This window comes from Coffea arabica, chromosome 2e (assembly GCF_036785885.1).
Source record: "Coffea arabica cultivar ET-39 chromosome 2e, Coffea Arabica ET-39 HiFi, whole genome shotgun sequence".
Lineage (NCBI taxonomy): Eukaryota > Viridiplantae > Streptophyta > Magnoliopsida > Gentianales > Rubiaceae > Coffea > Coffea arabica.
This window is the reverse complement of record NC_092313.1, coordinates 15,962,578-15,989,537: the sequence shown is the minus strand read 5'-3', so window position 1 is coordinate 15,989,537 and position 26,960 is coordinate 15,962,578. Positions and strand designations below refer to the sequence as shown.

The 26,960-nt window shown below is 38.3% G+C and overlaps 5 protein-coding genes across 12 annotated transcripts; 4 read left to right on the top strand and 1 right to left on the bottom strand.

Annotated features, from left to right (window-relative positions):
• Positions 1-437: 437 nt before the first annotated feature.
• Positions 438-4,656, top strand: LOC140036744 (uncharacterized). Its single transcript, XM_072079285.1, has 4 exons — positions 438-596; positions 2,246-2,453; positions 3,384-3,476; positions 3,911-4,656. The coding sequence occupies exons 2-4, from the start codon at positions 2,329-2,331 to the stop codon at positions 4,461-4,463; spliced, it is 771 nt and encodes a 256-aa protein (XP_071935386.1). The 5' UTR covers positions 438-596; positions 2,246-2,328; the 3' UTR covers positions 4,464-4,656.
• A 2,458-nt stretch (positions 4,657-7,114) lies between these two features.
• LOC140036743 (endoglucanase 24-like) lies at positions 7,115-12,548 on the top strand. Of its 2 annotated transcripts, XR_011840268.1 has the most exons (5): positions 7,115-8,245; positions 10,059-10,358; positions 10,582-10,743; positions 10,832-11,541; positions 12,268-12,548. XR_011840268.1 is itself a non-coding variant. In XM_072079284.1 (4 exons), the coding sequence occupies exons 1-4, from the start codon at positions 7,808-7,810 to the stop codon at positions 11,432-11,434; spliced, it is 1,503 nt and encodes a 500-aa protein (XP_071935385.1). In that variant the 5' UTR covers positions 7,115-7,807; the 3' UTR covers positions 11,435-11,695. The 2 variants fall into 2 exon arrangements, 1 of the variants encoding a protein (XP_071935385.1); XM_072079284.1 differs by lacking the exon at positions 12,268-12,548 and having other exon boundaries at positions 10,832-11,695.
• An 895-nt stretch (positions 12,549-13,443) lies between these two features.
• Positions 13,444-16,610, top strand: LOC140036742 (uncharacterized). Of its 2 annotated transcripts, none has more exons than XM_072079280.1 (2): positions 13,444-13,599; positions 15,628-16,610. In XM_072079280.1, exon 2 carries the CDS (start codon positions 15,647-15,649, stop codon positions 16,322-16,324), a length of 678 nt encoding a protein of 225 aa, XP_071935381.1. In that variant the 5' UTR covers positions 13,444-13,599; positions 15,628-15,646; the 3' UTR covers positions 16,325-16,610. The 2 variants fall into 2 exon arrangements, with proteins under 2 accessions (XP_071935381.1, XP_071935380.1); XM_072079279.1 differs by having other exon boundaries at positions 13,587-13,896.
• Positions 16,611-17,310: 700 nt separating this feature from the next.
• Positions 17,311-19,468, top strand: LOC113731210 (fructose-bisphosphate aldolase 1, chloroplastic). The gene is made up of 6 exons (XM_027256346.2): positions 17,311-17,605; positions 17,902-18,171; positions 18,271-18,380; positions 18,471-18,561; positions 18,665-18,934; positions 19,030-19,468. Exons 1-6 carry the CDS (start codon positions 17,432-17,434, stop codon positions 19,306-19,308), a joined length of 1,194 nt encoding a protein of 397 aa, XP_027112147.2. The 5' UTR covers positions 17,311-17,431; the 3' UTR covers positions 19,309-19,468.
• Positions 19,469-23,286: 3,818 nt separating this feature from the next.
• Positions 23,287-26,748, bottom strand: LOC140004118 (B-box zinc finger protein 19-like). Of its 6 annotated transcripts, none has more exons than XR_011840266.1 (6): positions 26,171-26,748; positions 24,578-24,674; positions 24,372-24,487; positions 24,061-24,295; positions 23,842-23,942; positions 23,287-23,769 (listed from the first exon to the last, which is right to left on the bottom strand). XR_011840266.1 is itself a non-coding variant. In XM_072079282.1 (6 exons), the coding sequence occupies exons 1-5, from the start codon at positions 26,261-26,263 to the stop codon at positions 23,853-23,855; spliced, it is 639 nt and encodes a 212-aa protein (XP_071935383.1). In that variant the 5' UTR covers positions 26,264-26,746; the 3' UTR covers positions 23,287-23,750; positions 23,842-23,852. The 6 variants fall into 6 exon arrangements, 4 of the variants coding, with proteins under 4 accessions (XP_071935383.1, XP_071935382.1, XP_071935384.1 ...); XR_011840267.1 differs by having other exon boundaries at positions 23,287-23,750; XM_072079282.1 differs by having other exon boundaries at positions 23,287-23,750; positions 24,053-24,295; positions 26,171-26,746.
• Positions 26,749-26,960: the final 212 nt, after the last annotated feature.

The window sequence follows — 26,960 nt, the reverse complement described above, 5'->3', positions numbered from 1 at the left end:
TATATAAAAATAAAAATATAAAAAATTATAAATTATATAAATACCCTAAAATATGTTTTAAAAATGCCTCTAAAAATAATTCAAAAAACATTTACAGTAAAAGTTTTTCATATAGTTTTTAAAAAACAACTCCAAAAACAACTAATCCAAACGGACTTGTATTTCAAAAACGAAATGCTACAGTACTGTTTTTGAAAAACAACCCCAAAAACAGCTAATCCAAACGGAGCCTCTGTTTTTGGAAGAAACTACTAGTCTACAATTACTAATTACGTCGCGTTAAATATAATAAAGTTTTTTATACACTAAATCGGGACCATCATGAAACTTCAGGGACTGAAACTACAATTTTCTGTTAGTGAAGTTTGCTACGACTTTACCGGCATCGCCACATGGATGTGCTGCCCAGAACACGACTTTAGTTTAAATTTGTAAAGCGGTTTCCCTGTCTTACGAAAACAGGGGCAGAAGCAGCAACAATTTCTGCTGCCAGCCAATTCTCGACGCGCTGCTTTCTATCTCCAGTTTGCCCTAGTACCAAAGCCACGCGAGCGTCAAAATAGACTTGCGGTTTCGCAATCGGCCTTCAGTTGCTGGTATCTCCCTCTTTCTTCCTCGTTAAATCTTTCGGTCCTTTAGCTCTTTTGATCTAGATTCATCAAATAAGGTTCAGGTTTACACCAGGCCTGTTCTTTCACTTGAAAAATTTTAAAATGATTTTTATTCGCTTTGTTTTGTTTTTCTTTTGCTTAATTATTGAAGAATTATGTTCAAACTTGGCAAACCAAGGTTTTGAAGATTTTCCTAGTTGAACTTACCGTTCTTCTCAAGATAAGGCAAAATTACGCTAAATCGCTCTTGGAAAATTGGGGCTTTTCCTGATTTAGACTGATTTTCACCCAAGCACGCACACACACACACATACGCGTACGTATATTTGTGTGTGTAATGGTTTCTGCGCGTATATGTATTTCACTAGCTGTGTTAGTATTGCGGTATGTGCGTTGGTATTGTGAGTAGTTGATAGAGACCAGAGATGTACCATCCCTTCACCTTAGGGAAGAACTTTTTGCACAGACTATAGCGTTTGGCTTTCTTTGAATATTTTCTCCTGCCCATAGTTGTGAAATGTCAGATCCAATGTGGTTTTGTAAACGTATTTGTCCTTTCTGAATCCTATTTGTTGTCTGGTACTTGGCGTCCTTGACTATTGCAGCGTGACCATACCAGGCAATTTGTGATGAAACTCGTAATGGATGGTTATGATTTTGTTCATATGTTGGAATTTTTATTGTCTTTATGTTTTCAGTTTCTTGTGTAGATATGTTGTTTTTGTGCGTCTATAGCTTGTACAGTTTAGGAAATAATTGATCATGCAATTGTTGATGCTATTCGTGATGGAGCTGTGATGTGACAGCAGTAGTTGTGACAAAGGCTAAAATATACATTTATCTAATATACTACAAAGTCCCTGAAACAGAATGCCGTATTCTTTAAATTAATCCATCTGCAGTTCAAAGACCTACAAAAATTTAATGTTGTTTGAGAAAAGGTTGTAGACTTGCTATTTCAAACTGAGATAGTTGCAACTTTGTTCGGCTCCGGGTTTGGGTGAAGGCTTATGTGGGATTCTGGATTAAAGAGCAAGAAGTATGCAGATAGGAAGTCCTTGGTCATGGAGTTTTGGCTGATAAGATGGAGTATGCTAAAGTTCTAAAGAACTCAACTTCGTAGGAGCAATTGTCGCAAAGATTGACATGTAATTGCAGTTGTAACTGTTGGAGGCGTTGCTGAAATTATCCTTTATTCCAGAATCATAGATTTCAATTTGGTTTTGTGTTTTGCATTACTTGTTTCACACATGTAAAACGCTCTTCTCATTCAAAAGAGCTGTTGGCTAACATATCGAGTTTTCTGTTGGTGATAAGAAGCTCTTTCTTCTTATTTGATGATATGTGGTGAAGCTGGAGTAGTCAAAGCAGTATTTTTTGAAGTAGGTAAACAATGTTCTGGCATTTACTCCTAGTTTACGGAGAGATGTTTGCAATACTAAGGATGTGGTTGAAGACAGTTTTCTTGAATTAAATTTGTTGGTGCTAGTTATTTAGATCTGTAACTGATCTGAGGTGGTTTTACTTGTTGAGAAATGTATGCTTACTAGTGTTGGATTTGGTGTTAAAAAAGGGGTAAGGGTTCTGTTTGGAGTCATTGATACGGTCTTGGGTGTTGTGGTTGTGGTGGACAGGGAGGAGGCAGAAGCAGCTCTGGTGGTGGTATAATTGTCACAGGTCATTAGTGGTTGGTGGTTTTTTGGAGTAAATATCGAATATGAGCTCAGATAGCAGAAGCCGAAGCAGGAGCAGGAGCAGGAGTCCAATGGATCGCAAGATACGTACTCAACGATATTCATATCGTGATGCACCTTATAGACGGGAGTCAAGACGGGGATTCAGGTTTCTGGTTTCTAAATGTTTATATACTGCTTAACTTCTATTTTACAGATGTATGTGAGGAAATATCGGTTGGAAGGTGGAGAACATGATTACTTTTAGGAAATGGAATGGAAGCCGATAATGACCTCTTTTCAGTAGATGCTTCTATATGAATTTCTGGATGGTAGAGTTTTTACATTAAATGACAAACAGTTGTTTTTGCTGTATATTTTTTTTTAACATATTGATTCAACCAAAATCTTTACAACAGTTTAACATTATCCTACTTTCATCTAGAAATTGAGTGTTTGCTTTGTATTTCTCAGTAACAGATAAGGTGGCGAAAATGGTTAAGTCATCTGTAGATTTATAAATATGCTATCCCTTAAGAAGAAATTCCTTGACTAGAAAAGGGGTGATGGCTTGCTTAAGATGCATGTTTCAGACTCTATCAATCATAGACAAATTATTGTTATGTCTGTGTCCTGTGCCTTTCTTAAGCCTTTCTGCTTTATTGATTGGACTTTTGAATTTCATGTAGTTATAGGATGTATTGAAATTTTAGTTTTTGGTGATTATTTTTTGATTAATTTTTTCTAGATTCCAGTGCAATCCAAAGTTTTCTTCCATGTTCTTTTTTTTGTAATAACTTCTCCCATTGTGAAGCACAAATGCACAATGCGATGTGCTTTTGCTCTTTCAATGCCAATCAATTTTTCCACTTATTAAATCTTTCTATGGTGTAATTTATTAAAATATAAAAAGGATTGTATAAAGGGAAGGTATCTTTCTAGCAGCGTACTTGTTGCTACACTACTTATTGATGTGCAAATATCTGCATACGGTATACTAGGCGGACTCTTGTGGTTTTGGTGTGGAATATTATCTTTGGTCTTCTTGATCCTATCTCTAGGGGGATTGATGACAGTTTTAGCATCTTGTCCTTCACAGCCAAAGCAGTCTGTGCAAGAACTGCAAGAGGCCCGGTCATTTTGCTAGAGACTGCACTAATGTTGCCATATGTCACAACTGTGGCCTTCCTGGGTGAGTAGCTTCCTATTCAAAAATGTATTTGCATCAAATTTTGTTGGTTATACTCGTTGGCAAGAAATAAGTCAATAACATTTAATCAAAGTGCGGAGAACTATGGTAATATGACGTGAGGATTTTATAGAGATAATCCTTGTTTGATCTCTTGTAATGACATCAAAGCCCACTACACAAGGAGCAACAGCATTCATATATGAAATTTCAAGTTCTGAGTTTTTTTCCCCCTATGATACTAGTTGGTGAATGCTTCCAACTACTTCGTCATGAAAACTACAATTGAAATGCCTTCCTGAGTCTTTTATGGCATGTGAGAGTCTATAGAAATGTAGTCACGGACTTCTTCATTGATCTTGTTGGACTGTTTATAGGAATTATTTTACTAATAGATCTCATAATCATGTTTGTATGGATTTTGGCACTTGAACCAGGCATATTGCATCAGAATGCACCACAAAATCTCTGTGTTGGAACTGTCGCGAACCTGGCCATATGGCTGGAAACTGTCCAAATGAAGGTATCTGCCACACCTGTGGTAAGGCAGGCCACCGTGCAAGAGATTGCACTGCTCCTCCTATGCCACCTGGTGACCTGAGGCTCTGCAACAATTGCTTCAAGCAAGGGCATATGGCTGCTGACTGCACCAATGACAAGGCCTGCAAGAACTGTAGGAAGACAGGTCATCTGGCTCGTGATTGTCAGAATGATCCAGTTTGCAATTTATGTAATATATCTGGGCATGTGGCTAGAGATTGCCCAAAAGGAAATATCTTTGATGAGCGAGGTGGAGGACCTCGTATTGGTGGTGGTGGTGGTGTGGGTGGTGGATATCGGGACATTGTTTGTCGGAACTGTCAGCAAGTAGGCCATATGAGTAGGGATTGCATGGCCTTGATGATCTGTCACAACTGTGGAGGAAGAGGACACCTAGCATATGAATGTCCTTCTGGGCGGTTTATGGACCGTTTTCCCCGAAGGTATTGATGGATGGGCTCATATTATTGCACTGATGGTTGTGATGGTTTTGCCTTTAATTTGAATTTGAACATGTTTTTGTTGTTTGTAGAATAATTTATCTCCAAACTTTGTGTAGTAGTGAATGATCTGTTATTTAAGTGCCATAGATTTGTTTGTGGTGCTTTTAAGAATTTCTATGTTAAAAGCAGGGTTTTGTTGATGTCTGTTGATGTTTCACTGAAGTATCTGAATGCTATTTTTTGCTTTTTAGCATTTGATCATTTGGGGCCATCCAAAGGATGAGCAAATGTAGGATATTTGCTGAGAGTACTGTTAATATTGGAGGTCTTTGCACTCTTTATGGAAATGTCAAGCATTTTGAACGATATGTTGGGTTTCAGTTATTGAAGCATAGAAGCACGGTGACGTGTGCATGGAAAAATGCCATGTATGAACTCTTCTGCCCTTTGAACTCTCGAACATCCCCTGAAATGAATCATCAAATGACAGACGATGTCAAGTTGAACAAGGTATAAAGTGGCCTGTTGGAGGCTACTGACGTTGTTGGTAGTTTAATAATGGCAGGTGGCTTTTTTGACTGCCACCTTTCCTGTCTATAAATTCTGAATGTCTTTGCAGGTAGATTTTGGACTTCTTTTTGGAGACTGTTGGTACAGCGTTGGCTTACTAAATGGATAAGGTAAAAAAAAGTAAGAGAAGCTTAGCTAGAGAATCATTATCCTTTAATCGCCTGTTATAATATAGGGGCATGTGAAATGGTTGTGTTTCCTTTTCTTTTGTGTCTTGTTTTGAGCTCTATGATGATTTCAAGTGAAAGATATTAGAGAGCAGTAGCTGTGAACTTGTTATATTTTTTTTGAAAGGGAAATGAAATGCCTTGCAAGATTTGGTTGGCAAATATATTTTGACGTGCAAAGCCTGTCGTACATTTCATTTTGACCCTCCGTCTACTATTGTAAAGATGTGATAATGGAGTATCTGCGGTCTTTTTACCCTTCTGAAAAAGGAAACAAAATATGAGGCGACATCTTAAGTTCTTAACTTGTGATGGCATAGACAAGACTTGCTAGTGTCTATTTTGAAAAATTCACAACCTGTGACGGCATGGTTTCGAGTTAAGTTTCAGTCTTCAAATTTGAAAATCTTGAACTGTGGAGAATTCAAGGTCTGGTGGAGGTAATGATCAGACGTAACTGTATTAAGCTTTATTACTAAACTTTTATCAGTTAAACTTGGTGATGTAAAATATAGCGACAAGTTGTGGTCGCAAGCAAATACAGGGGTTTACTTGCTTTTTGCGGTACTGGTTTTGGTAGGGATCGTGAATTCATTTACTCGTACAAACACACTGAACGTGATGAACTTGATGTAGTGCTTCTCATCCAACATACTTTTGGGCCGACGCAATAAAGTTTAGTCAATTACGTTTTGTGATGGCAAGATACTCCGGTTGCTCTGATGAAGTTAAATGCCCTCGGCTCCAGCAGAACCAGCTTGTCTTCCCGCTCGAAACTAAGCAGCTTATTATCACTTGGCAGATCAGAGCATCCGCTCCACTAACAATTAATCCTGTGGAAGAAGCTTTCTAGCTCTGAAATGCAGTTTCAACGCTCTCAAAGAAAACAGATGCCTTAACCAATTGTCGTGCAGCAGGAGGACGGAGGACCACCCTGTCTTATTTGTTGCATCACACGAACTATTGATTAGTGAGGAATAGAAAGAAAAAAATAAGGTGGACGATACCATTACACCGGCTTTTCTGTCCTCCTGCGGAACAAATCCAAAAAGGAGATACTAATGACGGAAAAATAGGTTTTTTTTTTTTTGAGTGATATGCAGCAGCCATCATCTGTCGGTATGTGAATGGTAGGTTATTTCATGGAATATGGGTCATATGATCAGAAAAAGCAATCAAGGAGTTAAGAAACATGTTTGGTCCATCCAAGCCTTTCACTAAAGGCCATCACTACTCTCATCTTAAGAACATCAAAGCAGAGTCATCACATCTCTACTCTGTCGCCTGGTGTTCTTTTCTTGAAGTCCAATTCATCACATGTGCTCTCCTGAAAAGGAGTAGAAGGATGAAAATGCAATGGATCAATCCAGACTTCCTAGACAATTGAGCTAATTTTTTCCTAATAGATTTCGCAGAGAAAGTAATACTGGGCGGGTGCTAGATCAATTTTTGCACGTAGGAGCTAATAAAACGAAAGGGGCAGGAAGAGTTAACAATTAAGTTAAGGTTAGGTGTGATTGACATCAGAACTTCACACCTCTTTTCCCTTTCACTTTTTGTGGGTCTTACAAGAACAGACAAGAATATAATAATGGCCTTTTGAGTAATTCCATTCACTACTACGAAGTTTAATACGAAGTTCTACCCCCCACCACAGTCCTCCAAATCCCAATTTATATATTATTGCATTTTCTTCCGCGCAAAACAGTTCTTTCACTCTAACCACTCCACTCGAAAGCCCGCGTGACGCGCGCACGCACAGCAGTCAGTTTCTTTTTTCAAGTAAGCAAAGCCCAATCATTTCCATTTCCCTGCCCAAATAGAGTGAACCAAGCACTAATGTAAGGTTCGATTCCAGATTACATAAAATCCTTAAAAGAGCAATCCTCCGACATCATAAGCCAGTCTAACCAGGTGCAGAGTGTGCAGATGATAAGTTCTTGTGTGTGTGTATATATATATAGTGCTAATAGAGAGTGAACGTTAGAAGTTTTTTCCATAGTGCTAATATTTTTATGTGGCTATATATATATATACATGTATGTAGATGTGAATTACTCCATAGTAAGTAAGTAAGTACGGATGGGAGAGAGTGTCGGGAACACCCCTGCGCAGAAAGTAGGGAAAACAAGAAGAAGGAAACGTTCCCCCGTCCATCCATCCATCCATAACTCCATTTTCTCCTCCCTTCCAAAGTTAATACGAAACGGACCCACAAGAAAAAGGAGCTAAACCGCCATGTATGTCTGTAATGCCCAATGTATGGATGGCTGAGTAGTAGTGGAGTCACATTTCTCGCTGCATGTGAATTTTAACTGACAAAACCACTCGTGTGATGTCGGCGCCAATTTCCTCTCTTCTCCCCTTAACCTTTTCTCTGTTCTCTTCCATCTTCTCCCCCCGTGACTTAATAGTTGAGTTGAGATACCACATCCACATCCAATTAAGAAACCCACGTTCCAAGGACGGTTCGCTTGTTCGCCACTCTTAAATTAAATTCGTTTCCTAGATAGCACATAGCAGCAGCTGCTCTAGCATGCTACTACTACTATAAAACATCCTCCCTCGATCGGGGGATTAACTTTTTAATTCCCCAGAAAAAAGACTCCCAACAATGAAGTTGTCATCTTCACCGTATTGCCGCCAATCCCTCTGCCCAATATTGGCAGCTCTTTCTTTTCTTGGGCTATTGCCGGTCTACAAAGCGAGCTACCATGAGTACGGAGAGGCATTGTCGAAATGCATACTGTTTTTCGAGGGACAGCGTTCCGGGTTCTTACCTCAGGACCAGAGGATGAGTTGGAGGGGACATTCGGGGCTGGGTGATGGGTGGATGGTAAAAACCGACTTGACCGGTGGTTACTACGACGCCGGTGACAACGTCAAGTTTGGTTTTCCCATGGCTTTCACCACCACAATGCTGGCCTGGAGCGTCATTGAATTCGGCGGCTACATGCCTCCCGCTGAATTAAGGAACGCTCTGGTCGCCATTAAGTGGTCCACCGACTATCTTCTCAAGACTGTTTCTCAACCCAATCGTATTTTCGTGCAGGTTAATATTATTATATTTACCGCTATACTACTTCTGCTATATACCACACACATGGCTCTACTAAGTATTTGGATTCGCAAGTAACACTTACTACTGATTAATCTTAATGCTACTGGCTACCTAGTATTTGGATTCATACTTCGTAGCTTGCTACTAGTAATTAAGTGATCATGTTGCTGCACTATTCTAATGTTTCCGGCGTAATGTGGACAATAATGACTATAATGTTGATATAGTAATGGTAGTAGCAACTGCCAAGTCCGTCTTGGATTGGCTTTTTGAGTGGTAGAGGAACTATTGATGCCGTGAAAGCATGGTTAGTAGCAGTAGCAGTAGTGTTGCCTGGCCTGACCGCATATGACTCGGGAGGCGCGGGGAAGATGTGTGGCTGAGAGAGTCGTGGATATCACTCACTTCTATGTGGCTGGCGCCCACTCTTCTTGTCTCTTTTTTCAGTTTTTTTACTCTGGCGTTTGGGAGTTGGGAGTTGGGACCTCCAAGTCTTCTGCCCAAATCTAGCAAGTAAACCCACAATTTCCAACACCTGCTCCCCGGAGTGCGTGCAGCTCAACCTTTTTTTTTTTTTTTTTTACATTATACTAGAATATCTGCTTCATGGGTACACTACAGTCTTGCATGTATAATCTCCATGATCCCCATCTATATATGGCTCTTCCCTAAAGGAAAACCGCATCCTGGATATGAGATTGTTCTGAAGCAAAATATGAATGAGCTTAATTTTCTATCTTTTTTCAATTTACACTAATGGTGACAGATAAGCCCAGAATTATTCGACTTGAAGATGCTTTTTTAACGTTTCCTCAGGGACGTTTAAGAAAAATTAAAAGACAAATGCAGGTTCCAGTATGAGACCAAGTACTTGTTAGCTAATTATGCTTGTACTTAGCTTAGGTTGTTACTTGAGTTTCCCAGTTTCGACCCAAATACGTACTAATAAGTTCGTTCGTCTGATCATGCCGGAGTCAAGTTGTTGGCAAAATCTTCTTGATTTTCCCGGAGACTGCAGAACTTAGTAAATAAACTTGTGCGGGGTCGATTATATAAATGATGCGAAGTGGGTAATTGAAATCTTCCCTAGGTCTCAATAGTCGTAAAGAATCCACCAAACATGTTTGGTGAGTGTCTGATAATTTAGGTTGTGTTTGGATTGCATTTTTCGTCATTTTTCATGAAAAAATTACTGTAGCGATTTAATATATGTGAGGGAAAAAAGTGATAGGAAAATGTGATCACGAAAAACGACAATATTTTTCGACGAAAACAAGCAACCCAAACAAGGCCTTATTTTTCTGTACTGATATTACAATAATTATATTCTTCTAACCATATGAGGTCTAGAAATTCAGTTGCACAGAACGCAATGTTAAATCCGGGAGTCTATGTTTTAATTGGCCGAACTAAAGGCAGCAACTACTGGACCACTTTTACATCGGACTCAAGTTTTCATTCAGTATTTTTTTTTTGTCTGACAGACAATCTACGTACACTACTCCTATTTTATGGGGGAGGGGGAGTCTAAATGAGTTTGTATGGCATTGGAGGATGAACAATGGAAGCATAATATATATTTCCTTGTAATGCATTAGGTGGGATTTGAACTTCCATCGACTTTGTGCCAGGAGAGTTCTAAGAGACTCTTCCAGATAATTATTGGATCAAAGCTCAATGTTTCAAGTTTTCATTAGCCACTAGATTTGAATCTTCACTCAGTTCAAAGGGGGGAAAACATGTTGAATATGAAAATTAAAACATGTTGAATATGGTTAATTTTTGTTTCGAAAATTGATGACAGGTCGGGGACCCAATTTTGGACCACAATTGCTGGGAAAGACCAGAAGATATGGACACTGCCAGGACTGTCTACACAGTTGATGCTCCAAATCCGGCCTCTGATGTAGCCGCCGAGACAGCGGCTGCTCTGGCTGCCTCATCCATTGCATTTAGGTCGTCAGATTCCGGTTATGCTGACAAACTTTTGGGCACTGCCACTAGGGTATTTGATTTTGCAGACACGTACCGAGGGGCTTACAGCGATAACGCAAATATTCGGGATGGAGTCTGCCCATTTTACTGTGATTTTGATGGATATCAGGCAAGCAATATTGGCAGTCTTTTCAATCACCTTATAAGCTTATTATCATTCCCCAAGTTATGTCACAAAAATTTTCCTAGGAATATGACTAAGACGCAAGTTCTTTATATTTAATCAAATCATAAAACACTCTGAAATTTGGTTGGTTGAATTATTCCAACTGACCATTTGTCAATGATGATTCGTATGCAGTCACTTAATTGATTGTTCTACAAATTGGCAGGACGAATTGTTATGGGGAGCGGCCTGGTTAAGGAGGGCATCTCAAGGTGATTCTTACCTCAGTTACATTCAAAACAATGGCAAAACACTTGGTGCTGATGACAACATCAACGAGTTTGGATGGGACAATAAGCATGCTGGCCTAAATGTTCTTGTTTCTAAGGTAAATATCAGACAAATTAATGAACCTTTTCCCCCCACCCGGTGAATGATTCTTTTCTGAGCTAACAATATACACTACACCTATTCAGGAGGTATTGGAGGGGAGCACGTACAGTCTTCAATCTTATAAAGCATCAGCAGATAGTTTCATGTGCACACTCATCCCGGAATCTTCATACTCCCACATTGAGTACAGTCCCGGAGGCCTTATATACAAGCCTGGCGGGAGCAACTTGCAGCACGCCACTACAATCGCTTTCCTCTTGCTGGTTTACGCCAATTATCTGGAAAAATCATCCCAGACTGTAAATTGTGGAAGCGTCAGCGCAAGTCCAGCCATGCTCCGCGCAATCGCCAAGAGGCAGGTGGACTACATCTTAGGCGATAATCCTAAAGGAATGTCATACATGGTTGGTTACAGTTATGTTTTTCCGCAACGCATACACCATCGTGGCTCCTCACTTCCTTCCGTCAAGGATCATCCCCAGTTCATCGCTTGTACAGAGGGTTCCATTTATTTTAACTCCTCCAGCCCCAACCCCAACGTATTAGTCGGGGCAGTGGTGGGTGGTCCTGGGGAAGATGATGCCTACGAAGACGATCGAGTCGCATTTCGGCAATCGGAGCCAACGACTTACATCAATGCCCCATTTGTAGGTGCACTTGCATATTTTGTTGCAAACCCCAGTTAGCATTAGTAGAACGAAGTTGATTACCATGATTTGTACATAGTCCATTTAAATCAGGGAAAAGATGGTCTCTCATCTTGTGCCAAGCAAAAAGAGGGAAGAGGCCACGGGTGAGTTTTTCCACTTCTTTAGATTGGTAATCATGATTACTTACCGTGTCATCATGGACTGACGGTTGCTGAGATTCGAATTGTAACATGCTGCATCATTTTCATTCAATTCTGAGTTGAAAAAGTTCAAACTCAGTTCAAGAATTTCATTTGTTTGTTCAACAGCATTTTCTTTTCTTCTTCCCCTTTTTCTTTTTTTTTCCCCCCTTTGGTGAATAATCACATTTGCTCCGAACTGATATCAGCCAGCATTATATTATGTTCCCTTAAATGACAATTTAATGACATGTGATGAGGAATAGACAGAATTTTGGCAATTATTTCGGTCAAACTATAGATTTCCTATTGATATTTGGACGTACCTCAAGGGATGGACACGCATTTAAAGCAGAGGGCACTAAGTCATTTCCTGTCGCTGTAAGCTAGTTTTGGATGATTGGATGTCGTTACAGATAAGGAAGCTGATATAATTTAGCTAAATTTAAGGGACTAATTTGTAATTTGACAAAACCTCAGGGAATGGTGAATCAATGTAATTAACCCAAAATGAAAATGTAGGATTCGTGGTTGAGTAGTTGAAGAATAAATTTCGCATTTATTTGAAAGGGTGAAGTACTGATGATGATGATGGGATTCTAATTTCTAGCTGATTCCCCTTCCTATGCTCCTGTTTGATGTTCTAAAGTTGAATCTTCTTGTTGTTTGGTTGTAACATGTCAAAATTAGATTTACCTGCAATTCCTGCTGCCAATGATTCACAGCTTGGACTCCAGATAGGTGACCGACGGATACGTCTTTAGCAGGTGGACATTGATTTCACATTATACCAACCCCGACTTAGTGGTTGCCTTCTCACTTTTGTATGCTGCACCTGAGGAAACATCCAACTCACGATATGCTGGTAGTATCATTTATTTGGAGAGGGACTTGTCTAACAAATGTCTAGTCCGGTGGTAGGATTCGAAGGCTAATTATGATAACTTATCATCTTAAGATCTTATTGCATTGTATTATTTTGGCAACCACTACCACATTTATGTTAGAGTGGACAGAAGTCTATGATCTCTATGTTAGCTCGACTCGAACTCAGTCAATATCGAGTTCAAGTTCATCAAGTCGAACTCGAGATCAAAAATACTAAATTCAACTCGCAAGTTCGATTATATATATTTTTTATTTTAATAGTAAAATTACATATATATTCCTAATATTTTATTATTTGTTAAGAAAAATTATCATTTGTATTTATATTTTTAAAATAAAAATAAATTATTTTTTATTTTTTTTAAATTCGAGCTCGAGCTCGATATTTTGAGCTCGTTGAGTTCAAATTCGATTTCGAGTTTTGTAAAATTAAGTTGAGTTTCGATTCGATTAAGCCAAAACTCAACTCGACTCGACTCGACTCGTTAGGTGCAAACGCTTGAACTCTCTTGTGGGAGTAATTCTGAGTTTAGATAATGAATAGCTGGCACATTAAGTATCTCACTTTGTGCTGGTGGTAGCTTTCATTGCATTTTCTATTCACCTCACCTGTGAAATTACTGTTGTGGCAGCTTGAGTATTCTCTATATATCACTCACTTAAATTGAATAATAAATTAAACTACTCGACTCAAACTCGTTTGATTAGAATTCGTTCAAACTTAGTTTATTAACTAATCAAATCGACCACTACTAATATTTTGTATTTGATAAAATTTCAAGTTCACCTCAAGTTTTGCTTTATTAGCCTAATATTGAAATTTGCAACTATTTAAACTCGACTTGAACCTGGATTCAGTGAAAATCCGATTCCATTCGGCTCTATATAAAAACAAGTTAAATCTAAATATAATTTTAAACTTTTTTTTGGATAATCAAGGAAGAAATCTAAATTTAAACTTATTACAACAAACAAATAAACTTAATAATATTATAGTATTCGACTTGATCAGATTCATTTACCTCTGATCCGTAAGGGCAACATTCGACTTCGTGTGTGGCCGCCAATTCAGGGTTCTACCTGGGCTAAAGCTTTGAGAATTGTACACGGGTCCAAAGATTATAGCGCCCACAGGTAAAAGTAATTTCTCTTTTGTTTTCTATCCTAAACTCTCAAAGCAAGCCCTAAGGGGTGCGAGTAAAATATCAACCTTTGAGGGGCTCAACTGAAACTGTCGAGTCCTGGCTAATCTTTTGAACCTGGAAGCTTAAACTGAAACAAACTCCTAGGAATAAGCTTCTCCAGTTACCTTCAAAACCTGAGCTTAAAGCGGATTTTGGAAGCCATTTAAAATTGAAAACCCTAAATTCCTCACCGGCAAAAGCCTGGTGCTCTGTTCCACCAGTAAATTGCTCCGGTTAGCAATCTGAGGTGATTATTAATTTCGTTTTTTTCTCTTTTTAGAGTTTCGTTTTTGTTAATTTGGGTTTTTTTTTGTCCTGGCTCTTGTTGGGACTTCGGACCTGCATGCAATCCATAGCTCCAGCGAATAATATGTGCCCCAAAAGAGAATTTTTTAAATCTTATGCCAATTCACATTGCAAAGACCAAAGTCTTGTGAAAATGGATTGCTAAATGGTAGTATGAAAGAAGATTAGGCGGGCAATATTATCTGCTTTCTCTACCTTTTGGAGTTTGAAGGATTTAGGGTTTAGTAGATGAAATTATCTGTTTTCTGTTTAATTTACGTTTATCAGTTTATTGAATCAGGAGTTTATATAGTAATGCAATTTTGACTTGCAAAATGTGGATGTTTTGGAAAAACCAGCTCATTGAATGTGGCATATTATTTATTGGCTTAACAAACAAGTATTTGCCATGCATTCACTCCTTGTTAGTTCCTTAACTGGGAAACTGTTATCCTCTGTTAGAGCCCAATTAGTTTAGTATTGATGCAAGTACGCTTGGCAGGCAGAACATTTTCCATTTATGTTTCCAGCGTGTCATAGCTAGACGTTAAAACTTTTTATAGTGAATACTTGCCTGAATAAGTAGCAGAGGAATTCTTTGGACAAACTTTTCTAATTGTATACCTAGACTGAGATTATTTTCTGATTGATTTCTTTTCAAAGATTCACCAGTTGTTAAAACTTTTTCACTTAACTGGCTCAGCGACTTTCTTAAAATCCAGCTGTCTTGTAAAGTGATTGAGCAAATCCTAGTGTTCGGATTATGGAGTTCTTTTGATTATAGAAATTTGCCTTTGATCACAATCTCTCCTTGTAAGCTGATTTGTTAAGTTGAAATTCTCATATAGACTTTTGCAATATAGGGACTTTATAGATGCTCCACGATTTTAATGAAGTTCACAGATTGTAGGCTGAGGCAGACAAACAACTTGAAATTTACATGTTAGCTTTTCCTCGGGAAGGTTTTTAGTTGTGCTTTTCCTATGATAAAAAGATGTATGTTAGTGAGATTCTAAATTGTTTTGGTGGCTTGAAAAATATATAGTTTCTGAAGGCAAACAGGAAGAAAACAAATGTCTTCTGGCAGTAATGGTGATGCTACCCACAATTGCCTATGATTTAACTGTCTATTACAAGAAATTATTAGCAAAGAAGAATTAGCGTGTGGTATTATTGTTTGATCTTTGCGTATGATTTCAACTTAAATATTACAACCTGGAGGTGTTTTTCCTAGCCCTTGAGATTGCTTAGACTGAGGAGGTGTTGGGAATGAGCTTTTTTAAAATCATTGGTTCCTGTAAAAGTCCATTAGATTTGCAAACAATTTCTCTTGGCCAGTGGTGACCTTTGAGTCTTTGGCTTACTTTCAAGTTAAGGTTTTAGCTGCTTTGGAAATTGATTCATTGAGATTGGAAAGTTTAGGATGCAACCCCTGTCTCTTTTCTCTCTTGACAGCAGAAAGATTAAGAGGACAAGTTAGTTATGTGCATTAGGTTGTTGATGAGAAAATTACATCCACATGCAGTTTAATTTGGAAATATGCATCTTTAAGACCACTGTCTTGGTCAAACTTCGTTATACCCTCTAAACCAGAAAGAAGAGTTACTGGGTTCGCAAATGAATAGTCTAAATATTTACTTGAAGCACCTCATGTTGCTGATTCCAACTTTTCCTCTTTGATAAATTTTTGCAGCATTCTAGCAGGAATATACATGGAAGTTGACATTTCTTCACTACGTCTGAATTCTTTGGAATCTAACCAGGTTACAACTGTGCATTCTGATGTGGTTTCACCAGAAGATGTAGCTTGGGCAGATTCCTGCCTAATAAAAGATGAAATCTCTGAAAATGGCTGTAATTCTCATCAAGATACTTTGATCACGAGACTTGGTTCAAAATCCAACTCTTCTGCTGCCATATGGGAAGATATTTCTCCTTACGACACAGATATGGAAACTTCACAGATTCTGGATGCAAGAGTTGATGATATTTCTTTGTCTGATGAAGAAGCACAAAACTTGAGTGGAGATCGACTGATCGATGAGAATAATAATATTTCCATATCCACATTTAACTTGAACAATGTTTTTCTTCCAACATACAATGAGAAACTCAGGGATTTGGGGACTAAAGAATCTGAGGATTTCAAATTTCCAGGCCTTGTGACAGAACAATTGACCGGGGACATCTTCAAGGTTTGGAATCTGGAAATGCCAACTGAGGAGGATGAATTTGTCAAACAGTTAAAGAAAGCCATATCTGAAAGTTCCTTGGAGCTTACACCTTTTGTTTCTGATGAGGCTGAACATTTGAAACGATTGGAAGATGGAGATATTGATGATATCATTTCTGGAATTGCGGACCTCTCTTTGAATTTTTTTTCCCTATGAAGTTCCTTAGAATTTGAAACGATGTCAATGTGGCAAATTATTGTGTGGCATATGTTTTTTGTCTGTGTATTTGAGGTAGTAACAGGAGTTGGCTTGTATAAGGTGATGAAAACAAAAGCTGCTCAGCTTTCAGCTTGCCACATAGAAGGGGGCTTCGAGTCCGGCTGCTCTCTTGGGCTTGGTTACGGTAATGAAGATGTAGAAGCCCCAACTTCTATCCGTGTTTGTTAACCGTTTTGTTCAATGGCATTAAGCCTGATGCAGGCATGCCTGCATTGTTCAACAACGTAGCAATTTTTTTTTGAAAATTTGCAATCCAAACACACCTGCATTCGATCTCTCAATAACATAGGACGGTTTCCAGCGTGGCAACAGCTGTCGGTTTCCAGGTGGTGATGGATGTGCCGGTGGGCTATCATTTCTACGAGCATAAATGTATTTCAACAACAAATTTTTTCAGGTTAAGTTGGTCCGATCCACTGTAGAACTTTTAACCTTTTGGCTTTTTCTAGGGGCTCCAACTCATCTACTTGGCTCAAATTGGTGAGGTAATGGCAACTTGACCTTGCCAGCCATCTAATCTTGTAGGGTTAACCTGCATATCTGAGTCACGCCAAATCCTGACTTAAAATTATGACCATTAGAAAAGAAAAGATCTTGGCCTCATATTTAGTTCCTAGTAGAAATTTAGAACCTCTCTCCCACTTCTGAATCTCTGATTGCACTCTCTGCAATGAGTGTGGTGCCTACTCTCCTAGCATACGAGAAAATATCACATAGTTTTTCACTTCATTTTTCTGACATATTTGCAGTTTTTCTACACGAGGTGGGAAGTATTCCATGTATTTGAACCACATCTAGAATCTGCCTAGTAGAGAAATCATCGCGTGCAGATGTCATCCCATAATTGGTTGAGGCATGACAGCCTCAAATGAGACATCTCTGAGTTCATGATAATATCCTAAGCAATTATAAATACAGTAGCCAAAGGAGAACGCGTGTGGCAAAGAGAGACAGTGCTGGAGAGGAGATAAAGAGTTTGGAGCTTGAATTGCTGCTGCTATCTGTGTCAGAGGTCACAAATTCTTGGTATTGAAAAAAATAGCAATGGCCTCAGCATCTCTTCTCAAGTCATCGCCAGTTCTTGACAAGTCTGAGTTTGTCAAGGGCTCGCAGACCCTTCGCCAGCCCTCTGTCTCAGTTGTCCGCTGCCACCCTACTGCTCCATCTTCTCATACTATCCGGGCATCCTCATATGCTGATGAACTAGTCAAGACAGCGGTACGCCTCTGATTGCATAAGATTATCAAATAAACATCTAATAGACCTTATGTGAAGCTAGAAGATCATTGTAGTATTGAATCCTGCATGACATTTTGCTAACATAGGCATGGTGTGACTTGAGACATGATGCATTATTTCATAATTGTGCCAAAACCACTTGAATCTTGAGCCCCACTGTAAACATGTTCATGGCTGAGTTTCTTTAATGTTCTGAATGGGCTAAGAAACCAATAGAACAATGTGTGTCATGCATGAATTTAGTAACATGGGACTTGCTACTAATTGGTATGTAGAAAACTGTTGCATCCCCTGGTCGTGGTATATTGGCCATGGATGAGTCAAACGCCACCTGTGGAAAACGTCTAGCTTCCATTGGGCTTGAGAACACAGAGGCTAACCGCCAAGCTTACCGTACCCTTCTCGTGACCGCCCCTGGCCTTGGCCAATACATCTCTGGGGCTATCCTTTTTGAGGAGACTCTCTACCAATCCACAACCGATGGCAAAAAGATGGTTGATGTCCTTGTTGGGCAGAACATTGTTCCTGGTATCAAAGTTGACAAGGTTGGCACTTTTTATAAATTTCCTTTGTAAAATAGACATCCTTTAGATGCATTTTTGTCCGTAGATATGAATTTGATGACACCGTATGGGTTCGGCCAGGGTTTGGTTCCGCTTGTTGGTTCAAATAATGAATCCTGGTGCCAAGGTCTTGATGGCCTTGCTTCCCGCTCTGCTGCTTACTACCAACAGGGAGCTCGTTTTGCCAAATGGTGAGTTTAGCTTCATTAGATAGCTGCCCACAGATAATACTCACACTTGAGATTTGTGATGATAACATGCTGCCAATTTTCATTAATCAGGCGTACTGTTGTGAGCATTCCCAATGGCCCATCAGCATTGGCTGTGAAGGAAGCCGCCTGGGGTTTGGCTCGCTATGCTGCCATTTCTCAAGTAAGTTCTTTAAGCTTTGAATTAGACTGCAGTTTGGGTTAGACACTGTGAAACTGGGATTTCAATTGTTCGACCTTAAAAAAATTTTCACTTGTCTCCTCAGGACAATGGATTGGTCCCCATTGTGGAGCCAGAAATCCTGCTCGATGGCGAACATGGCATTGACAGGACCTTTGAGGTGGCTCTAAAAGTTTGGGCTGAGGTCTTCTTTTACCTTGCTGAGAACAATGTTCTGTTCGAGGGTATACTTCTCAAGCCAAGCATGGTTACTCCAGGAGCTGAATGCAAGGAGAAGGCTACCCCTGAGCAAGTGGCTGCCTACACTCTCAGTTTCCTCAAGAGGAGAATCCCGCCAGCTGTGCCTGGAATCATGGCAAGAATCTAAATCATCACTATTTAATGAATCATTTCAGAATATGTAGCCCACATTGCGTTCTGATTTCGCATAAATTTGTTTGGATTTTGCAGTTCTTGTCTGGTGGGCAATCTGAAGTTGAAGCTACCTTGAACTTGAACGCCATGAATCAAGCTCCCAACCCATGGCATGTCTCCTTCTCATACGCCAGGGCACTTCAGAATACCTGCTTGAAGACATGGGGTGGACGCCCTGAGAACGTTAAGACAGCTCAAGAAACTTTGCTTATCAGGGCCCAAGCCAACTCTCTTGCTCAGCTCGGAAAGTACACTGGTGAAGGCGAATCAGAGGAAGCGAAAAAGGGAATGTTCGTCAAGGGCTATGTCTACTAAGCTATATGTGCTAAGTCAATGGAAGCAAGGGATGTCCGATGTTGATAATGTCAAAGCCAAGAACTGAAACAAAAATCCTTAAAAATGCTGATAGTAGTGGCACCTATTTTTTGTTTACTACGTGTACTTTGAACCGCTTAATCAATAATCTTCTTGCTAATGAGATTAGTTAGTATGTATCGATGCATCACAGAACAAAATGTTTCACACAGGGAGCTCAAGACTATTGGCATTTCAGCTAATTTATTCCCAGCATAGGTGCATCCATTTTTTTACCCTGTTTGAGTGACAGATTCTACTAGAGCCAGCCCATTTTTTCCAGCACCCTTCCCACCTCCAACAACCAAAAAAAAAAAAAATTCCCAAAAGGAAAAAAAGATTTTAACTTTTTTTTTTAACTAGTTTACTTATGCTCCTCTATTCTTTCAAGAATTCACAGCCTCTACTTACAGTTGCGGCGAAAGAATAACATATACCCTTGCCATCTTTTTTTTTTTTTTTTGGGTCAAAAGTATACTTAGTTGTCGGAAAGCAAAAATGAGCCGAACAATGCTACGATTCTCTGGATCTGATTGTTTGTTGCTTAAGCTCTACGAAGTTGTCCATGGTGATAATTCTTGCAGCGGGATAGAGCCTACAGGTTAATGATACCATTTAATTAAAACTTACAGTCATCGATTTAACAGTTTAGACAATACAAGTTTACAGCACGTAAATATTTTCTGAGCGGTTTACTGAACAGCTAAACTGCGATAGAATAACCCATTTCTGTCATCTTTCAGGCGGCCATCACTTCTGCGAATGCAAGCATCAGATGTTTTACACTCTTAAATCTGGGCGTCCAGTACGTGTCCGTTAAAGCTGCATATCTTCTTTTCAAAGTTCTCCGCTTTCCATTCCAGGTATGAAAGCAGAAAACAAAAATACTAAACTACTCAACCAAAAGAAAAATAATAATAATTACTCAATAATAAGAGATGCGGCAACATCCTTATACTATATAAGAATGAGTTTGGGTCAAAGAATGGTTTTGAATTTCAACAGCAAGAATAGGGGTATTTTGGGATTGTGAGGTTGTTTTGAGTGTAGTTATAGTATTGGGTACTACTTTAGATAGCATGTGTATTATTGTGTTTACTGAAATGTCCTTGTATTCTAAAAGATGCAGTGATGATTTGTTCAAAGGTTTGGGTAGTTTGGGAATGTGAGATTATTTGATCATCTTTTCTACAATGGGTACAACCCATAATAGCTTCTTTATTGGTGTAATTACTTAAATGCCCTTGCAGAGACATTTATTTTGGTTTGTATCAATTATTACTGTTACTTTGCTATTATAACTTGAAGAACTTCAAACGTCATTTTCATCTCAATTAAAGCAAGGATAATGTGGTTTATTAAGGAATTTATGATTGAGCATTAGTTTCAACTTCAATTCTTCAAATGTCTGCCCCTTCACATTCTTCTGTTATGTTCCTTTCGTCTTTCGATAAATACTTATTTGTATTGCCATTGTACTCTGGATTTCAATTAGGTGTGTGCATTCGGTGCAAAAGCGGTAATTCGATGCAATGAATTCGGTGAATTCGGTTATTTGACCTATAGAAATCTAAACCGTTTTCAATTTCAAATTGGTCATAACCGAATTCATTCCGCAACCGATTTCAAATTCGAAAACGGTAATGAATTCGGTCTAACCGAATTCATCTATTAAAAAAAACTGATTTTTTAAAAAATTATTACTAATTTGATCCCCAAATTTATTCATAAATTTACACATTACTTATGTTCTAATCATTTTGTGGTTAAATTTAATTGGCATTTATTTGATCACTTATACCTAGAATCCTTAGTCTATGATTTAAGGAACACATAAAAAGTGATTAATTTAAACTAGAATAAACCTTAGACTGTACAATAATTAGTGATAATTTATGAATTTATAATTTACAATGATTAATAATAAGTAATAGTAGTTACAAACTTACAAATTACAATGACTAGTGATAAGTTATATTAGTTACAAACTTATAATTTATTTCAAATCAAAATAAAACTTATTTACTTACATATGTTATTGTGAAAGTCAATACGCTAATACATTGATTTGCAATTCACATGCATTCACTTACACTGCTTAGTTGTCTTGTTTATACTTAAAACCTTAAGATTAGTAAATAGATAATATGAATTTTTATGTTAAATATGTAATATAAATTTTGAGCACACTAATACTTGCAAGTTACAGATTATGCATTCAAATATTCAATCATTCAAACATGAATGATCAATGATGTATCAAATTACCAATATCTAAATTCTAATTACTAATTATGTTTATTGTTTAATATTTAGTATTATACATATATGTGTTAATTATTATCTAATTCTAGTCATGTTACTCATGTAAAAAATAATAAGTAGTTATCTTATATTGTTATGTATTACTATATATTTGTATTATTATAGTCATATAACAATTAACAAATACTAAAATAATATATTGTACATTATTATATATTATTATTATTATAAGTACATGATATGATGATAATACCATATACTAATTATTATTAATAGTATTTACTTATATAATATAATAATATATTAGTAGTATATACTAATACTAAATAGCATTTATCTATATATTATATAATTTTATATACCAATTTGGTATTCGAATGCGGTACCCTATTTCAATTACCGAATTTGAATGCGAAATCAGTTATTACCAAATTCATAATCTCATTACCTATTTCATACAATATTAGAATTCGGTGAATTCGGTATATACCGAATTTGTACGAAATTACCAAATACTCGATTTCAAATTATTGAATTGAATTTGAATTCGGTTATGAATTCGGTATGAACCGAATTTGCTCACCCCTAATTTCAATATGGTTCTCTGGTGAAGTTATTCTTGGTGGTTCAACTTGAGGTGAGGTTTCATTCTTTTTTTTAATGGTATGATTTGCGTTGTAAAATCGTAATTTTTATTGTTAGCTAAATGCTTTCATTCCAAAATTGGATACTCTGTTAGCGCAATTTAATGTTGATATTATTGTTTCTCCACAAAGTTGGTTGTTCTATACAATTTAAATGATGTGGTTTTGTTGGAATAGGTTTGGAGATACAAAACTTCGTCTTTTGGTCTACTTACATGGTGGAGGCTTTTTGATCAAATCTGTCTTCTCTCCTACATATCACGTGCACATTAATGTAGTAGTTGCAGAAGCTGGTGTTGTAGCAGTTTCAATTAACTATCAGCTCGCCCCTGAGCATTCTTTGCCTATTGCTTATGAAGATTATTAGATTGCAGTCAAATGGATTGCCCCTCATTCAAATGGCGAGGGTCCTGAGGTATGGCTTAGGGATTATGCTAGCTTTGATAGGGTGTTTTTTGGTGGGGATAGTGCTGGTGGCAATTTAGCATATAACATGGCATCAAGGGTTTGGCTGGAGATACTAGACGGCTTCGATCTTGATGTAATTTTTCTCAATTGTCCTTATTTTTTGGGGAAAGATCTAATTAGTATTGAATTAATGAAATTACAGGTAAAGGCCTATGTTAAGGGCATTTGGCATTATATTCACCCAAAATCTACGGGGGTTGATGATCCATTGCTGAATCCTCGGATGAAACCAAACCTTTTGAGGCTAGGCTTTGTCGTTGCTAAAAAAGTTGACTACTTTCATCAACAAGAATGTTATGTAAATGCATCTTTAAGTGGATAATCACTTTGTTTATTGCCATTAATCATTTGGGTATCTGTTTAAAGTTCATTTAGTCTTGTTAATAAAAAGCTCGTATACAAGTGTTTGTTTCAAAATATATGAACTGAGCAAGATAGCATGCATAATTTTCTTCTCCATCTTCCAGTATACATTAGATATTTTGTTACTTCATATTATTACTCAATGTGCGTGAGTTTTTTGATATTCGCTTGAACTACCGTAAAATCTTCTTTAAACACAGGCACCAAACACCTTGATTTCCCTCCTAGTAATATCAAGCGAAAGGAGTAGTCTGACAAGCGTAATAATAAAAGTACCCCACGGCAAAGCAAGGGTGACAAAGAAAAATCTGATGAAATTCCTATCTGATCGATGCCCCCAAACTTTGTCTAAACATTTCTTACAAACACAATGTGAACTCAGATTTTGCATGCTTCTGGGCACCTTGGATTCTGATATAAGCCTTAGGATCTCATACAATTGATATGGGCTACTGCTGCCTCGTTTATGGCTCCAACCAGAGGAGGAGAATCCAATCCAAAGTGCCAGCCTCTGGAAAGGGGGCTCATTCTTGATCTTACGAGTTGAGAAGGGTTGAACCAGTCCAATCAAAAAATGCAATCTCTAACAGTATTCCGGTCAATAATCGCATTTCGATGGTTCTCCAGTCAACCCGGACAATCTACTTACTTCCTGGATGTAAACTGTGCCCCACAAAGCATTCTGGGAACAGTGACCAAAAGCTAAAGAATCAATGGAAACTTAAACCAAATCAGATAACACTCTTCCAACTACCTGTGTCTGAATCACTTGTCATTCTCTCTTTTAAAGGATGCAACTGGAACAACACTAACAGATTCATGATTGCTGCCACTTAACATTTCCATTCCTTGTTCCTTCAAAATAAAATTCATGGATGATTGTCCAAGTTAGCAAAATTATGCGTTTAAAATATAATCTGGAAAAAAAACAGAGAAGTCCAGATTGTCCTCTTTTATATGAAAACCTGATTACTTGAAGCTTGTCCATGTAACCGTTGAGGTCTAGCATTCAGATCAATCAATTTACTCTCCATTTTATCTCCAACATGATTGTCATTTTCTAGCATTGGAATGGGACATGTATTGTGATTTTGTTGGTTCTCATTTGTCGCAAGCTTAGATGGCTGAAGAGCTTCCCTCCTTGCTTCTCCTGGACTCATAGGCTGCAATCCCAGCTCGTCCGAGCGACCAGGTTTGCTCCCTGGAAACTACAATAGCATACCAATGAAAAAGTAATATTTCACTTGTGATCCGTGGATCCAACAGTTTCAGAAAACCACAAACCTCAACTCTCTGCCTCAATAGGAGATATCGCCCATGGGTTCTTTTTCCCCCAACATGGACTAACATGTCACATTGCAGACAGAGGGAACTTCCATCGACCTCACAATAAAAGAAAGCTACATAAAGATGTCAAGGTAGAAAACTCTTAGTTATGTGGCAGCATTGCAAACAGAGAAGGAGAAGGGGGAGAAGTAAAATCCACATACCAGGTGCATTTTCGCATATATCACAGTGTGGAACTTCACTGGGCTCAGCAAGCCCAACTCTAACATGTCGGCTAGCGAGCTTGTTACACATGTGGACCTGCCACACCATTTTCATTCATAATGAGGCTGAATAGATTCGACCAAAAATTAAGCAATTAAGAAAGGTAATATTTCTGTATGTCGAATCTCCAAGAACTTCGGTATAAAAATTTCCAGACTTTGTAACACGCTCATTGCCGTGATTGTGTATCCAACAATGGTGTTACACCTCACAGTACATGAAGCTATTCCTCGTCTAATTTGTCCATGTGGCACTCAGCAATCCACTTCTCTAAATTCACAGAACAACCAAAACCATGGGTATCTTCTTTTGAATCATCATAGGTGAAAGGCAAAAGTTCAAAATCAGAGCTCCCATTTAATTCTACATTACAATATCTTTCGTGTTGATTTAATTATATGTGCACCTTCAGATTGTAGAAAATTTACTTTAAGAATGATGATCATCTAAGAGAGATGGATTCATGTGACACCCTAGTTTTTGTATAAATTTCAAACAATTTTGGTATGCACTCAAGTTGGGCTTGATAATTAGCAGTCTTGCACAAGTGTGGGGTACATCTGCTTCTTATTTCTTCTTCTACTTCTTCTTTTCAGTTTGTTATGAGCTCCAAATTCACCTATAGCTTGGCTGAAACGTGTGCAAAAGGCTCAAGTTTGTGTTCAAGTTAGAGGAAAATCCGAGAAACGCCTCTTAGGATCAAATAATTATCGTTTCCAGGGTACTCCCTGGAAACAAGTACCCAATAGAATATCATCAACCCAAAGCACAAGTAGGTTTATGGGAGATTGATGCCAACTCTGTCCGACTTGTAAGTAGAGAGAAACTAGTAACAATGGACTAGAGAAACCCAGATTCCAGAGATTTCTCCAATTGCAGGATCTTAGCAAAACCCAATCATGAAATTCCCGGTCAAAGTTTGATTCGGCAAACAAACAAGCCTAAAAGCTAAAAGCTCAATCAAGCGGGGCTTGCCAAATGGAAAAAGAATGAACAAACTTGAACCAAATAACATCAAGCTGCCGACCCAAGGTTCTTAACCCAATTTACAGCTCCAGTGCAGGTATAAATGTAGTAACAGAAGGCAGAACAGAAATGCAAATAGTATATAAAATTAGAGATATCTAAAACATGAAAAGCCAGAGATTCCATTCATGCGAATTTTGGACCCCAGAATCTTATCCACCTTAATCTCTTTCCAAACTTTATCGTAGGTACGACACAAGCTTTTATGATCCATCAAGGAAAGATAAAGGGACCAGAAAATAAATTTCCGCTTCAATCCTCAATATCTTAAGAAATACCAATAAAAACACTCTTTAGTTTTCAATCTGCTGCATAAATCATCATCCAATAATCCAACAAGTATGTTGCCCAAAGAATAATTCATCATCTTTATCCAATGCCTTTTTTTCCAGTCCTTATTTCCTCTACATTATGGCCAGAAAATCAATAAGGTGTGCATTCGAATATTATAGGGGTTAGTAGTAGTAGTAATAGAAATCCCAGTAGGAGCAGCAGCAGACTAGTACCTTTTCATCGCAAGAAGGGCAAAGAGCAGCCTCGTCGGCGGCACAGAAAACGATGGCGGCAGCGCTCTCGCATACGTCACAAATCGTTCTCATTCTCTACCCGATTGTTTTACTACACTGCTCAGCTAAGACTACAAGGAGTACTTTCTTGTCTTGTGCATCTCAGGCTTCTTTCTCATTTCACCTCACTCCGCTCCTTCCACGCCCCATAATTGATTGGCCGTTGCCGATTGGATTGTCTATCCTGTTTTTCCCCCACCGAAAGGAAGGGAATCAAGAATGCAAAAGCAGTACTCCGTACCAGTGCTAGTACTATAGTTTATTTTGTTTTTTTTTTTTTTGTCAAACTAGTACTATAGTTTATTAAGATGGTGAAGCATGCAAGTGCAACAGCAGCAGAAGACGAGGAGGAGAGCTAGACAAAGTATTAATACTCCTCCACTACCAAGTTAGCTTTGGCCGTATCTAATTATGGATATACGCAAGCTACTGTGGTATATACACGCTATAGAATTTAGATTAGAGGAAGAAGACGGAAGCACTTGGTAATTTTTGGTCTTTTGAAGCTTACGAGGAAAAGTACTCATAAATGAGTACGAGTCTTTACACGCGGCAGTACGATTTACGGCACACATCGCATCTCTCTTCTGGACACGTCTTAGGTGGTACCCCACTCCCTTCGGCTGCGTTTGGGACCTTTGGGAAATTGGGAGGACGGAAGGTATACCGGTACCCGTACAACCCACCCAGACGGTCCCAGTGGAAAAGAAAGGGAGTGACGGTACCAGGA

Excerpts from the sequence above, each read along its gene's own strand:
- LOC140036744 (XM_072079285.1), top strand. The coding sequence starts at position 2,329 with ATGAGCTCAGATAGCAGAAGCCGAAGCAGGAGCAGGAGCAGGAGTCCA. Across the intron at positions 2,454-3,383 it reads GAGTCAAGACGGGGATTCAG|CCAAAGCAGTCTGTGCAAGA; the intron begins GTTTCTGGTTTC and ends TGTCCTTCACAG. Across the intron at positions 3,477-3,910 it reads CACAACTGTGGCCTTCCTGG|GCATATTGCATCAGAATGCA; the intron begins GTGAGTAGCTTC and ends CACTTGAACCAG.
- LOC140036743 (XM_072079284.1), top strand. The coding sequence starts at position 7,808 with ATGAAGTTGTCATCTTCACCGTATTGCCGCCAATCCCTCTGCCCAATA. Across the intron at positions 8,246-10,058 it reads CCAATCGTATTTTCGTGCAG|GTCGGGGACCCAATTTTGGA; the intron begins GTTAATATTATT and ends AATTGATGACAG. Across the intron at positions 10,744-10,831 it reads TAAATGTTCTTGTTTCTAAG|GAGGTATTGGAGGGGAGCAC; the intron begins GTAAATATCAGA and ends ACACCTATTCAG.
- LOC140036742 (XM_072079280.1), top strand. The coding sequence starts at position 15,647 with ATGGAAGTTGACATTTCTTCACTACGTCTGAATTCTTTGGAATCTAAC.
- LOC113731210 (XM_027256346.2), top strand. The coding sequence starts at position 17,432 with ATGGCCTCAGCATCTCTTCTCAAGTCATCGCCAGTTCTTGACAAGTCT. Across the intron at positions 17,606-17,901 it reads ATGAACTAGTCAAGACAGCG|AAAACTGTTGCATCCCCTGG; the intron begins GTACGCCTCTGA and ends ATTGGTATGTAG. Across the intron at positions 18,381-18,470 it reads GGAGCTCGTTTTGCCAAATG|GCGTACTGTTGTGAGCATTC; the intron begins GTGAGTTTAGCT and ends TTCATTAATCAG.
- LOC140004118 (XM_072079282.1), bottom strand. The coding sequence starts at position 26,263 with ATGAGAACGATTTGTGACGTATGCGAGAGCGCTGCCGCCATCGTTTTC. Across the intron at positions 24,488-24,577 it reads TATATGCGAAAATGCACCTG|CTTTCTTTTATTGTGAGGTC; the intron begins GTATGTGGATTT and ends ATCTTTATGTAG. Across the intron at positions 24,296-24,371 it reads TATTGAGGCAGAGAGTTGAG|TTTCCAGGGAGCAAACCTGG; the intron begins GTTTGTGGTTTT and ends ATGCTATTGTAG.